At 40.2% G+C, this 13,826-nt stretch overlaps 1 protein-coding gene and 2 long non-coding RNA genes across 4 annotated transcripts in view; 2 read left to right on the plus strand and 1 right to left on the minus strand.

Annotated features, from left to right (window-relative positions):
- The window catches only part of LOC145451672 (uncharacterized), a 324,257-nt gene that overhangs the window by 236,582 nt on the left and 73,849 nt on the right, over positions 1–13,826 (plus strand). The window lies entirely within an intron of this gene.
- On the plus strand, positions 1,034–11,672 carry LOC145451675 (uncharacterized). 2 transcript variants are annotated; one of them, XR_013918987.1, is made up of 4 exons: positions 1,034–1,162; positions 1,219–1,302; positions 4,247–4,288; positions 10,524–11,672. It is a non-coding gene; the product is annotated as an uncharacterized LOC145451675 (long non-coding RNA). The 2 variants fall into 2 exon arrangements; XR_013918986.1 differs by lacking the exon at positions 10,524–11,672 and having other exon boundaries at positions 4,247–9,837.
- LOC145451656 (transcription factor IIIA-like) lies at positions 3,139–13,591 on the minus strand. The gene is made up of 7 exons (XM_080329869.1): positions 13,450–13,591; positions 12,770–12,862; positions 11,666–11,790; positions 9,526–9,837; positions 6,610–6,715; positions 5,049–5,174; positions 3,139–3,293 (listed from the first exon to the last, which is right to left on the minus strand). The coding sequence occupies exons 1-7, from the start codon at positions 13,537–13,539 to the stop codon at positions 3,204–3,206; spliced, it is 942 nt and encodes a 313-aa protein (XP_080185995.1). The 5' UTR covers positions 13,540–13,591; the 3' UTR covers positions 3,139–3,203.

The raw sequence follows: 13,826 nt of genomic DNA on the forward strand, positions 1-13,826 counted from the left end.
ATCTGATTTATCAAATTCTGAAATGGATCGTCGCCGAATTTGAGGCGCCACATGAATTCAAATAAGTACGTATCCAGGAGAGTACGATGAGTCCCGCACTCCCGCTTATTTCTCTGTTTCGCTCGGGCCCACATTGATTCAACGTGATTTGTCGTTGCGTGGGAGATATCATATTATTAATCGTTGGGTTATATGTTTCATCTGAACAAGTCACACACAATGTACATGCGATAAGACAAAATGCGATGTAATGAGCAGATAGGAGGATGTCGAACGACACGCATGCAGTTGCGATCCTTTTAATCTAATATCCACCTCGGTCTAGAGTGCCCGATGTCGCAGTTCTTTTCTATGTTGATCTTATCGAAGCCGTGCCCGATGTCGCAGTTCATTTCGATGTTGATCTTATTGAAGCCGCGGTCCTTTCTACTAGTTCTTTCCATTCCTTGTGAGTGCTTTCTTTCGTTGGTCTTTTTTGTCTCCGTAAGAGCGGCAACGGCGAGGGAAGAGGAGCCCACATAAACCTCCGACGGGAATCGAACCGGGTCCGCCAGATTGGTGGGCGCTTATCGTTACGACTACGCTATCTCCCCCTCCCCCAACCCTAATATTACTATCCACCAATCCTAACACTAATGTCCCCTCCGCCAACCCTAATATCCCCATCCACCAATCCTAACACTAATGTCCCCTCCGCCAACCCTAATATCCCCATCCACCAATCCTAACACTAATATCCCCTCCGCCAACCCTAATATCCCCATCCACCAATCCTAACACTAATATCCACCAATCCTAACACTAATATCCCCTCCGCCAACCCTAATATCCCCATCCACCAATCCTAACACTAATATCGCCTCCGACAATTCTAATATCCCCCTTTCCCCCCACCCTAATACCCCCCACCCCAACCCTAACATTCGTCTTTCGAAAGGCACAAAAAAAAAATATATTTTGACGTTTATAATTTTTTTTTCGTGTTCATGGAAAACATTCATCGGTGAGCATGGTGAACACTTTTCGATGTCTGACTGCCATCGAAGAAGTGCCGCCCCGCAGGCCTCAGTCAGACGACTTCATACATTACTGGTATAATTAGCTCTGTTGGTACCGAACCGGGAAATGTTTCGACGCGACGCTTTTCTCTATCATTACGAGGGTCAGTCCAGCATGATTGAAGTTCTCATTTCTCTTGCTTACTGAAATCTTCCGCAGACAACTATCCATCCAGCTGCTCTCTGTCTTTGGTGATCGATTACTGGCGGGGGATTCCCACGAAGTCAGTGGGACATAACGGTGGTTAGTTATCGATAATATTTTTCAGATAGACACGCCTACTACCCTGTATGCACTATGCAGTATGCACTCTATGTAGCTTGGCCATTTATTTTTATAATTGACCTTTCTCACGTCTTTTATCGACTTCTCTTGACTCTCTGCCACCATGTTGTGACGTCACGAAATGGCCGATATTTTTTTACCTTCAATGGCCGATACCGATATTTCTCTCCAAGCGTGATATCGACTCGATATTATCGGCGAGCCGATAATCGGTCGGGCTCTAGTTATAACGCAGCACGCATAGAACACCGATGCAAATAGGCTAATTATTACATGTGGTGACTGTTTACTAAGGCCTTAAGACCCATCATCGTCATCCTGGTTCGTACCGGATTTTCACTGGTGCGACGAATAAATGATTGATTGAATGATTATTTTTTGTTGTGATTGTCAAGTTTCCATGAAAATGTAATTGAGATTGTAATTGAGCAAAATTTTGATCAAATTACAATTACAATTACACGAAATAGAAATGTTTCAATTACAATTACATGAAAAAATGTAATTAATTACATTCAGCTCAATTACAAATTACAATTGATCCAACTCTGGTGGATACTGCACATTTTGTGGTTTCGTTTGATATTATTAACATATGAAATCGCTAGGTTTTTTCTCCTTCTTATTGTTTGTTGGCACTGATTATAAGTGGATGCTGCACATTTTGTGGTTTCTTTTGACAAACTGCTGACCTCAATTAGGTGTTTTTATGATTAATTCAAGTCTGAAACTATCTATTTAGAGGACGATGCCAAAACTGCCAAAAATAAAAATTGAAAAATGCCAAAAATAAGCTATTTTTGGCAGTTTTGACATATTTCAAAAATAACACTGCCTGCATATAACCCTAAAGCCAGATCCCCCCAAACATTTCAAAATACCCCCAGGGGGAATTCTCCCTCAGTTGGGACCACTGGTCTGTGGTGTGGCCCCGATGATATAGGGGGTTACCATATTTTGGAATCGGAAAGGACACTTTTTCAAAATATAAATCTTAAAGGTAAATCTTGAACAAATGATTAATTTTTCCCACTTCGCGGTCGGTTGACTAAGAAAAAGCACTCAAACTAGGTGGTTGACTAAAAAAGGTCAACTTCCTCGCTCAGCACCCAAAATACACTTTTTGTTTCAAATTTATAAGTGGGGTGGATGACTACAAAAAAGTCAACTTTCTGGCTCAGCTACCGAAATAGCCGCCGGGCGTTACTTCAGTGCTCATTTACTGCTTCTCAGTCGAATTTGGCACTATATTTAACCAACATTATCAAAAAAGAGGACATTTTCAGAAATCTGAAAAAGGAGGACGTATGGTAACACTACGATATCCTCGTGCTGAGGGTAACCAGTTTTGGTCTGGTTTAAGAGTTTCGATACCCTGTGGTGCTATTATAGCCTAAGAAGGTATGATTTTGAGCTAATGACACGAAGGATACACTATAAAAAGGTGCAACCTTCGAACATATATCCAGTTACCATGATGCGGGTGGCTCCTTCAGTGGGTCATGATAATTTCACTCGGTTAAGTGATGTGAGAATATCCAAAAGCCTTTATATAGTTCAGTTAGTAGTGCAGTTATGTAGTTCAGCTACGCAAAATCTACATCCTGAGTACTCGGTAATAGTTGAAATACTCAGTTACTAAGCATCTCGGACCATTACTAACAGTCCGAAATCATGGAAGGTAGTAAACTAGAGCTTTACTACGACACACGACTGTGTCAAATACATATTTGTCGATGCATTGACACCATTCAGCGTTTGCAAAAGCACAACCTACAGCTTCATTCACAATCGTTTCAACACATGATATATTGGTATATTCACATTCTAGAGGTAGATCAATATAGCAACGAAAGTATTCAAGCTTCTGCTAGTGCTGCTGTGACTTTGATTTTCTTGACATCGAGTCCAAGGATACGCTCCATAGTGCTTTTCGTTGTATAGGTTCTCTGTCAAGGACACACGTTACATGTTACAAACACTCAGGAAACATTCGAGCAAGACTATGTTCCACTAAAACACGAAAATATACAGAGCCAGCATCCTACAAAAGGCATTTGAAACGTAGAGCGTCGAAATTCATAAGCCAAATACACAGCGCTTACAGGCAGACCGACATCATATGTAACTCTGATACTAGACCCGAGACGAATATAATATATTATAATGACTATAATATACTATTATGAGGTGTCAAATTCTTCCTGCTCCTTTCGCCCACAGAATTAGTAGTGCCGTGTTTAATGCATCGCCCCCTAATCAAGCTTGTATTTACTGCCCCGCCGCATTTTTTCAAATTCGAGAAAGAGGATATATAAACAGGAAATTTATACATCCAACTGTGACATGAATTAGCTCCGACATTAAGTTAGGGTTACCAAATGTCCCCTTTCAAGAGGATTTGTCCTTTTTTTTCAAGAAATCGAAAGTGTCTCAGAGGATGCCCAAATCTTTTTTCTGAATTTGTCGTCCTTTTCTACAAAAAAGTGTTAAAATGCGAGCAAAAATTGGACTTCGACACACCGAACGACAGGGCTGGCTATAAAATAAACGACAGGTATTTCGGGAGCGAAATGGAAGAAATGACCATTTTTTTTAGTCAACTCGCTAACACAAGTTACAGATGGGTATTGTGAGAGTGGACCCAATATTGTTAGTCGAAAAAATTTACAAACCACACATTTTCTCCTTCGGAATTATAGCTTTAAAAGTTTTTGAAAAGTGTTCTCTTTTTTGCATCTCAGAATATGGTGACCCTAATTATTTTTTTACAACACAGGAGTTGTGACACCATACGCATAGGCATTGATGTTTTTTTTTCGTGGAATAGTAGGAAACTTTGGTTTTGATATAATTTTACCTGACCCTATCGAGAGATCATATTTGAAGCTACACATTACAGAAATTCCAAAAAAATCTCCAATAAAGTCAGACAAGGATAGAGGTAAGTTTAGAATATGCATGAAGCTCAAACGAGTTTTGTGACGTTCGTGAATTTAATGTCAATAAACCCTTAAAATGGTCGTGCTACAGACCCCAACAAATTGTTCCTCATGAATTATTACTGGCGATGCGCATAAGCCATCGCCATTTCCAAGTCGATTAGAATCACTAACACGTCGCTCTATTCGAATCACAAATCAGAGGTTTGGGAACGAGAATAATCAAATTGTGTGTACTTCGCATCATGTCGTTGGCCAATGCATCTTTGATCAACAGTCGTCGAAAAAAATGTTGGCAACGATGTTAAAGGGAGGTGACCCATCGACGAGAGACAGACTTATCACAGCCAAATTTTTAAAACTTGAAAATATTTTCCCATGCTTGGCAGCGAAAATAGATATCACGGCCAGATATAGTTTAGGCTTCGCGGTCAAATCGTCTAGCAATATAACACATGGAACTGAACGGCATCACAGACTTCGTAATCGTCAATTCTAAAACACAGTTGTGACTTATTGTACTGTGCACTGCTCACCAAGACTGGACACCAAGAATGCATAGAACCAGGTTAATCTTACGATTTGGTTTTGATTAATTACTGTATCGATGTGATTTCAGTTCTCAAAATTACATATTGAACAGTACTGATTGGATTCGAGTAAATATTCTAAAACCCGCTTCAAATTTGCTGTGATTCAATTTTGCTCATCCCTCATCATTACAAGTCAACGATCGTGGATCTACAAGGCACAAGTCCGTACCTTTGAATTAATCTTGTTCGGATTGTGAAAAGTATCGATGTGTTTCTTCAAAGAGTGACAGTACGCGTATGATTTACCACAATTCGGCAGCTGACACTTGAACGGCTTCTCCCCTTCGTGAACAACCTGCAATGGGAGCATTACAAAAATGATGAATTCAGGAGCGGTTACCAACAGCAGATTTTATATTTTACAGTAGACTTAAGTACCGACTGAACGCTATTTCTCCGACTAATTCTGCAATGGTCAAAGAAAAATAAGCTTATTACTCACTGGATTTTGACCCTATTTGTATTGTTTTACAAGTGAAATCAATAGGCGATATAAATCCCGCATCCCGATCCAAGAGTTTAGCGTGAAACACCAGACAGGCCTATTTGGTGTATCATTAGAGATTCTGTTAGCCAAGGGATGCTCCTTACAGTTCTGAATGGTGTCAAAGGCTATGGAAATATACAATCTGTAGACCAATCACTGCTACGGACGCAATAACCCTTGGTCTGTCTGGGAAAATATTACTTCTACTGGACAGAAAATTACAATCATAGGGGCCTGACCTCAATGTTCTGTAGGTATGTGGGATCGATGACGTCACTAACAGGTGAAGTCATAATGCTGCAGAGTTGTAAATGCCAAATAATTACCATTTTAGACATATATACAGACTTGTAAGCATTTAATACAGTTATTCTCAAACTGTGTGGCGCCACAGATCCTCACATGTGCCGCGAGTCTTTCTGGGATTTTGGAAAAGAACTGCAAAATATTGGAGAAGCACGCAAGACCATATGACACCAATCTTAGTAGCAACCAATGAGTAGGGTAATGTTCACATCACAATTGGGCTGCTATGTCTAGGAGAAATTCTTTGGTTCGTTTCAAATCAACTCTTGTCATAAACAAGAAATCAGTTTTCAGGATATGCTGTGGTGAGCAGTTCATTTGGAAGCCATAAATTAAATAATCGTTTGCAGAAGAACAGCTCATTGATTAACGAAACGCCCCGCTTTTTTTGATGGGCAGACACATTTGATATATATATATATGTAATGCCTTGTACAAGCTCCACTATACCAATTCAAAGCGAAACAAAGATGCAATTGTGCAATGCAAAGATGCCACATGCTTATCAAATTGCTTGCAATCGCTTCATTTGCCGTACAAATGAATACATTTGTCAGCGGTAGAACGCAAGTGAAGTGCAATATTGATTCTGGCAAATTGAAAGCACTACGTCAAATCGAGAGACGAAATTCCAGCGGGAGTAGAAATCGACGTCTTTAATAACGAGAGTGCAGTCTCACGTCGCGTCCTCAAATACTTGCATTCGATCAATGTGTTGCTAATTTGCTCACATAAGCAGCAGGATGTAAACCGAAATACAATGCTTATTTCCAAATTCCAGTTACAAGCCTAACGTAATTGAGGGTATGCCACATACCCAAGATATTTACTCAGATGTGTGGCATACCCAGCATACCTGCGTCTGGCCCCTATGATTACAATGAACGGCATAGTCACTGGTGCATCAATTGTGCAGGGACTCAGGTAATGTACTTACACTGATGTGCTTCCTCAAAGCAAATTTCTTCGTGAAAGTACGCGAGCACTGCGTACAACGAAACACAGGACGAACTTCAGCGTGCACCAGCGTATGCTGATTGAGCCTTAAATAAAAATGAAAGCATCAAACGTCAGCTTAGAACAGGGGTGGGCAAACTTTTGAGCTCGCGGGCCGCATTCAACATCTGAATCCATTCGCGGGCCGCACTATATAAAATTGAGATTATAAACGAAAACGCATTATTGGTGTTTGATTATATAGTGAGGACATGAATATGATATATATGCCTATTTAAAACAAACCAAAGATTGCTTTGATGATATCGTACACACGTCAGAAACAGTGGCTAGATTTCATAGGCTGGCTGACCTCAATAACCAATTTGTCAAAACTATAGTAGAGATGAAAGTCGGTTATCCCGAATCTTAGAACAAGATTGAAATTTAAATCTGTGAAGAGCGATCTGTTCAGAGATTTAGTAATTCCCTTTAGGTTCAGTTCCAGGCCACACAATGCTGACAGCATCATAACCATGGTAGCTTCAAAAACGCTTTTACTATATGTGTAGATAAAATATAAATACCCTAAATCTACGCATACAGAGAACGAATCTACCTAATGAAGACACGCGCGAATCATTTTTTATAAGCTCATCACTGAAATGATTAAAACTGGAGTGGCCAATCTGAAATCACACTCGTGAGTAGTGATCCGAATTATATCAATGTCGTTTAGGATATCTGTGATCTTTAGCAGTTGAAACCTTTCAAACTTCGTCGGCCTCGAAATCGGGCTGTCGCGCCAGAAATTAAATATGAGAAAAAATGTAGTAAGTATTCAACTTAGAGCAGTTGTTCTTTTTAAGACACGCCCCCCTTATGATGGTGAAAGATTTCGCGCCCCACTTATCGTCATATCACAAAACGTGAGATACTCGGATGCTAGCAAACATAGCCGTTAGTTTGATGGCATGGAAGGTTACGACTGAGGATGAGAGATTTCTAAATATGAAATTCAGACTAAATACAGAGAAATACCCATTAATTATATTTATATCGCGCGAAGCGCGAAAAAAATTCAGTTGAGCTCAGCTTCGCGACCACCTTCAGATGTTTTCACTCCACGCCCACCCCAATTTGAGAACCACTGCATTAGAGTTATCATGGTGAAATTTACTAAGAAAAAATTTAATCACGTCCCTGCATTAATTCGATTTTTAGTACGCTTTTTATCAATATATTTTTAATAAGTTTCTTTAGACTCTCGCGGGCCGCACAGAATGGTGTTGCGGGCCGCATGCGGCCCGCGGACCATAGTTTGCCCACCCCTGGCTTAGAACTAGACACGTTTATGGAGACATTTTATTCAGCACAAAACTTGTGTATGTTTGTTACCAATTAGTGACAGCACATTATTCGTAAGAGACATAGGTTCGCTTTTGCAATGTACTAGATATGCACACATTTCTATGACTGCAGAACTGTAAAACATGATGACAGAATACAAATTAAAAGGTTGATACAAATCACGGTAATCGTACTCTAGGACAGTGGTTTTCAACTGATTTTCCATGGTCGTTGCCGAGCAAAATGTACGAGGTTGGCGACTCGCCATTACGTAGATCAAATAAAACACTACTGGTAATTATTTATCTGAATCAGAAATTTAGAATGCTTTATGGAGTGATATGGAGTTCATCGTGTAATTTGACTTATCCTACTTCAAATTGCTTCAAGTGTCCTACCAAACTGTTAGAATGAAGCCTAGGATTTGTTCAAGACCAGTAATATGTGGAAGCACAATTTCACATCATTCGACAGTATAATACAGTGGTTATCAACCTTCCCATTCTCTGTTTTGACTTGAATTTTTTCTATGTTGATTTGAATGCTCAATTGTCTACCAAATTCGAGCAAATATATAAGAGGTTGGGTTGGATACACATACACCAATAAATGATTGAAGCTATAAAAAAAGCTCTACATATTCCTGGCAACGCCAGGACGATAAATTTTCGAGGCCACATTCTTATATATATGACAGTTTGTTCAAAAATTATACCGACGGTCCGAAAGCTGAAAAGGTTGAAAAACACTGCCAATGAATTAGGTATTTTAGCAAAGATGCACCAAGCATGCTGAAGACATGCTGATTGGTATTCAATCATATCCAAGAATAGAAAATGAGCCTAAGGACGGATGCGCAACTCATGACTGCACAGTTGGAGCAACCAGAGCTACAAATAGATATCGTTGCGAATGATTGCAACCGGAGTTCAGGTCGCAAGTTATAAAATTACGATATTTGTTCACGAAGCTACAAGAAATTGCTAGCCCTCTATGGTTTCTTCAGGGCTGTAGCAAGGTCATGGTTTTGACTCACGTCAGGTCAAGTCATTTGCAATTCAACACCGAGTCAAGTTCGAGTTCAAGGCGGTTGAGTAGAGGGCCGAGTTCGAGTCATAGTGTTGTGACTCAAGGCCAAGTCCAAGTCATTGTGTTCACTGTTCAGTTTTGAGTTCTATCCAGTTCAGCCCACTTTTTCAACTCGGCTAAAGTGATAAAGAATGGCTTGCATTCATAACATTGCAATTTTCCTTAGTCCTAACAGTTTCTGGTCCTAATTTCCAAGTATTAAGACCGATCGACAAAATACTAATAATGTGGTGACTTTACTATTCTTTGAAGTTACAATGAAATGTCTGTCTTGGCCGTCCTAGCCTCGAGTCATATGACTTGGTTCGAGTCATGCGCAATGACTTGAGTACAAGTCGAGTCAATACACAAATTGACTCAAGTCAAGTCGAGTCAAAAAACGCAACTCGAGTCGAGTCATTACAGCCCTGGGTTTCCCAGAACTGCAGTCATGTGTCTCGCAATTATCCGTGGGTTAGTTATCTATAATCCAAGTCACCTGCTTTTCGACGCAAACACCTTCGAGCATTCTGGGCAATGAAACTCTTTCGGCTCGACTTTCTTGTGCTGATGTGCGTGCGTTAGATAGGCCGACCAGCTGGAAGAGACAGAACAGCACTCTTTGCACGGATAGCCGTCGTGCACTTTTTCGTGACGCTTTTTACTGTTCAGCGTCAAAAACTTCTTGTCGCAATGCTGACACGAGAAGGGGAGTATTTTGGTATGGACGTAGGAATGCTGCGTAAGGAGATGGTGCTTTGCGAACGAGGCCACACAGCCCAGTTCTCTACAGCAGTATTCTTTCTTCTTGCTGAAAAACAATACACGGTTTTAGAACTAAATTTTCATTACAGATAATTAGGCCGAGCACAATGATTTGAGTACTGATACTTGTGGTACGCGGCATGGTTTTTCATGGCAAGACAGACGAGTTGACACACACAACATGTTATAATCATGTTTGTTGCAAAATGAGAAACAGAAGCTTCCAAATCGGAAAATCCTCGAAGCTGACCAAAAATGATTACATCAATCAACAAACCACATAAAGTAGCTAGTATTTGAGGCATCTTCCATTGATCTGATCTCCGCGCTTTGAGCAATTTAGTGGGATCAGGTTTGATTTTATTGAGGATACCCCCCTAAAAAAATTCATTGAAAGAGAAAACACAAAATATGCTTGATATATTTACAACAATGACTCCAAACGTACTAGTAATTTTGATTGAACAGCATTCTAATATCGTACGTGGCCTTTGGGATGCTTCCGTCTAGGGGTGCTCGCTGCGCAGCCTGTGGTAGCACGACTATTAGAAACCGGCATTATGGCCCTGGGTATTTCCAAGCTAAGAGACACCTTGAGCCACAACAACATATAACGTTTAGGAAGACATGTGACTCCATGGAGTGCGACGCTAGAATGATTGGCGGAGATAAACCCTTGAAACGTAATAACCGCCATAAGTTGGCTAAAATGTTCAATGTTGATATGTCCAGGCATCGACCAGAACAGCGCCGAATAGTTGTTTGCCTGCAGCGTGAGCGGAGCAAATGCGACTCACAGAGAAAAAGAACGAGCCCGCAACGAACTGCGAATTTGGAACTGTCTCACGAAAGGAGACTTTATTTTGGCTTCGTCTGGTAAGTTTAAACAATTCCTCTTCATTTTGAACGAGAATCTCTACCGCGCACTTAAAAGCTTTGCAGACAAACCTAGCGCCGTGGCGAGATAGTGCAGTGGTATAATCCGCAGCTGCAACACCAATGGGTGCGGGTTCGAGTCCGACCGAGGTCTACTTCCGAATTTCGATACCTAAGCGTTGGAGGTTTACCTAGGCTCCTCCTCGCCACATCCGTGTCAGCGGTACAAAAGCCTATAGGTGGGCCGTGCTATAAGTTGGCAGTTACGGAAAATAAGAAGAATATCGGCCTGGTGTAAATGACCATAGTAGTCGACAAACACCATGAATCCCCAAAACAAACAAACAAACAAACCTAGCGCCAAACCTAGTCAACATCAAACCGAGTTGCATGATACAGGAGTGGGCACAATTTTCATGATCAAGCCATAGCGCCGTAACAACTTTGGTGCTTGTGTCACTTGTTGGATGTGGTATCCTACCAAACACAGTGGATTTGGAAACTACCAAGCAACCGCAGAAGATCGATCTTAGCGCAAATAGAATTTTCTGAAACAAGTGAAGCAAAATTACGTAGGCTTACATTAAATGATGGCTCTGGTGCGGCAGTGACCAGAATTTATACATGTCGCAACCTACACTTTGAGAACCACTGGCGTAACCGATGTCAGTTTCAGATAAGCGGTGGTGGAATTCTTTGCTTGAGACGATAAATATGACAAAACCAAAATAGTTTGGCACATCAGTTTGTAATATTTTAAAATCGACATATTTTGCACGCTGCACACTCAAGGTTGCAGACCCCTGGATTAAATGGTTTGACTCACAAAAGTAACTTGAGAAAAAACACGCAAAACTTGCTCAAGTGCTCTAAAACTATAGAAGACTCCTTCCCCTTTCAATTTCGAGTCACGTCCATGATAATGCAATCATACATTTACACCGTATGCCGATGGCGAGCGTAGAAATTTCTGTAAACCATTGCTACAAATTACTTACAATGAATTTTGCACGTTTTGTATGACATCAGAAGTCATAATCTCCGGATGAGTATGCGCTACATGCTTGTCGAGGTAACACTTTCGATGAAAAGATTTCTTGCATGACCGAACCGGGCAAAGTAGCTAAAATACGAGACTAGTAATAATGTCGATAGCAATAGTTGAAAAAGGGTGTGAATTTGGGAAAAAGACCAACAAGAGCAATGAAGGTAAGACTATGCATTAGGGCTGTTCAAAAATAACCTTTTTTCCTTAATCATGCGGGCTACTTGATTAAATCGTTAAGTTGCCTTAAAAAACGACGCACACCAAATTTGAATTCATTCCAACCAATATTCGCGGTTTACGTAGAGTTTGAAAATTTTGAATTTGCCCAGAAACGCAAAAAAAATTTTTTTTCAAATTTTTCTGCCAGCCCCATGAAATTGTTGGGCTGTCTTCAAAGACAATGCAAAACAAATTTTACTCAATTCCAAGCCGTAGAATCGGAGTTATTCCAGTTTTTCGATGAAAATTCTTGGATTATCCCCCGATCAAGGATAATCCCAGAATTATCAAAGAAAAAATGGGATAACTCCGCTTCTACGGCTTGGAATTGAGTAAAATTTGTTTTGCATTGTCTTTGAAGCCAGCCCAACAATTTCATGGGGCTGGCAGAAAAATTTGAAAAAAAATTTTTTTTGCGTTTCTGGGCAAATTCAAAATTTTCAAACTCTACGTAAACCGCGAATATTGGTTGGAATGAGTTCGAATTTGGTGTGCGTCGTTTTTTAAGGCAACCTAACGATTTAATCAAGTAGCCTGCAAGATTAAGGAAAAAAAGTTATTTTTGAACAGCCCTACTATGCATGAATCAAAAATTATGAAAAATATTCAAATTTTGACTGTACAGAATGCAACATACGGTCTCATGTAACTCATGGTTGTACGTACAGCATAACGTAGGCATAATTTCTTTAGCCAACTTCACAGCCTTCGCGGTTTCGAGCTACATGTTGTAGGCCTAATTATTAACTATTCATGTAACTACAAAAATTCTCAATAACAAGAAAAAGAATGATATACGCCTCGGATTCCTCCAGTTATTGTGAGAAGGCCTTACCTCTACGTCTTTCTTGTCATGCGTCGCTGAGTGACGTGCAAGAATCTCTTCGTCAGCATACACTTTTCCGCACATCTCACATTTATCAGTCCACTAAACACACCATTTCATTTTAGAATTTACTAGGATGTTATGAATTCAATAGTGCGGTATTCATAATGAAATCAATCCGAATATTTCTTGCTGCCACTCGTCAGGGGTACGGTAATCGTCAGCAATTAGTATATAGAGAATTGAACACATTAATACCAATCGTATGAATTGAGAGGCGTGTAATAAATCTAATGCTCCGCGCCTCCGAGCGAGAAGCACTAAATTTCCTCTTATGACAGCTATAGCTATTTTAGCGCCATCAGTTAATTTCCAAATTTCATGGCGTCAAACAAGGCCTGCTACAAGTAATGATGCAATGAAAACACACAAATAAGGTGATATAAATGTGTTAGGTGTCTTATTGATAGACTTTATTTAATTATTTTGACCTCTTCATTTTATATTTTATCGCAAACAGTGTTTCAACCCGATACTGATATTTATATGATCAAATTATCAATAAACCAGATGCTGAAATCAAGTATCTGAGGTCTAATAACTGGCATTTCAGTTGCATAGCTGAAGGAGCGCAATTACACTATCTAGAACACAAAGTAAATACTAATTATATTACGGCGTATCAGTACCTCTGATTTATCAACATGCTGTCTTCTGAAATGGAGTCTCAAGAGTCGATTTTTCTTGAACACTTTATGGCACACGTCGCAGGTGGACATATTCGCCGAAATAGTCTCAGAACACGAACGCTTATTACGCGTTCAGTGAAATGCCTAACACCCTAATTGTCAAGTCTTCTCATAGTAGGCTATACTTGAGTAAATAACCAATATCGAAACATGTTTTTATAAACAATAAAAAAACACGTGTGACTCTGTATCATCGCTGAAGCAGAACGATCTCCGTTTGTCTCTCGGTTGTATTCCGCTCAGCCTCATTCTGCTCCGGCCACTCTCCCGTCGATTGGTCGCCAGCTCTCTCCTCCGGCCGAGTTCTCATTCTTGTT

Source organism: Botryllus schlosseri, chromosome 12 (assembly GCF_051294905.1).
Source record: "Botryllus schlosseri isolate E-star chromosome 12, Bs_hap1, whole genome shotgun sequence".
Classification (NCBI taxonomy): Eukaryota; Metazoa; Chordata; class Ascidiacea; order Stolidobranchia; family Styelidae; genus Botryllus; species Botryllus schlosseri.

Excerpts from the sequence above, each read along its gene's own strand:
- LOC145451656 (XM_080329869.1), bottom strand. The coding sequence starts at position 13,539 with ATGTCCACCTGCGACGTGTGCCATAAAGTGTTCAAGAAAAATCGACTC. Across the intron at positions 11,791-12,769 it reads ATGACAAGAAAGACGTAGAG|CTACTTTGCCCGGTTCGGTC; the intron begins GTAAGGCCTTCT and ends CTCGTATTTTAG. Across the intron at positions 6,716-9,525 it reads GTGTTTGCGTCGAAAAGCAG|GCTCAATCAGCATACGCTGG; the intron begins GTGACTTGGATT and ends TTTTTATTTAAG.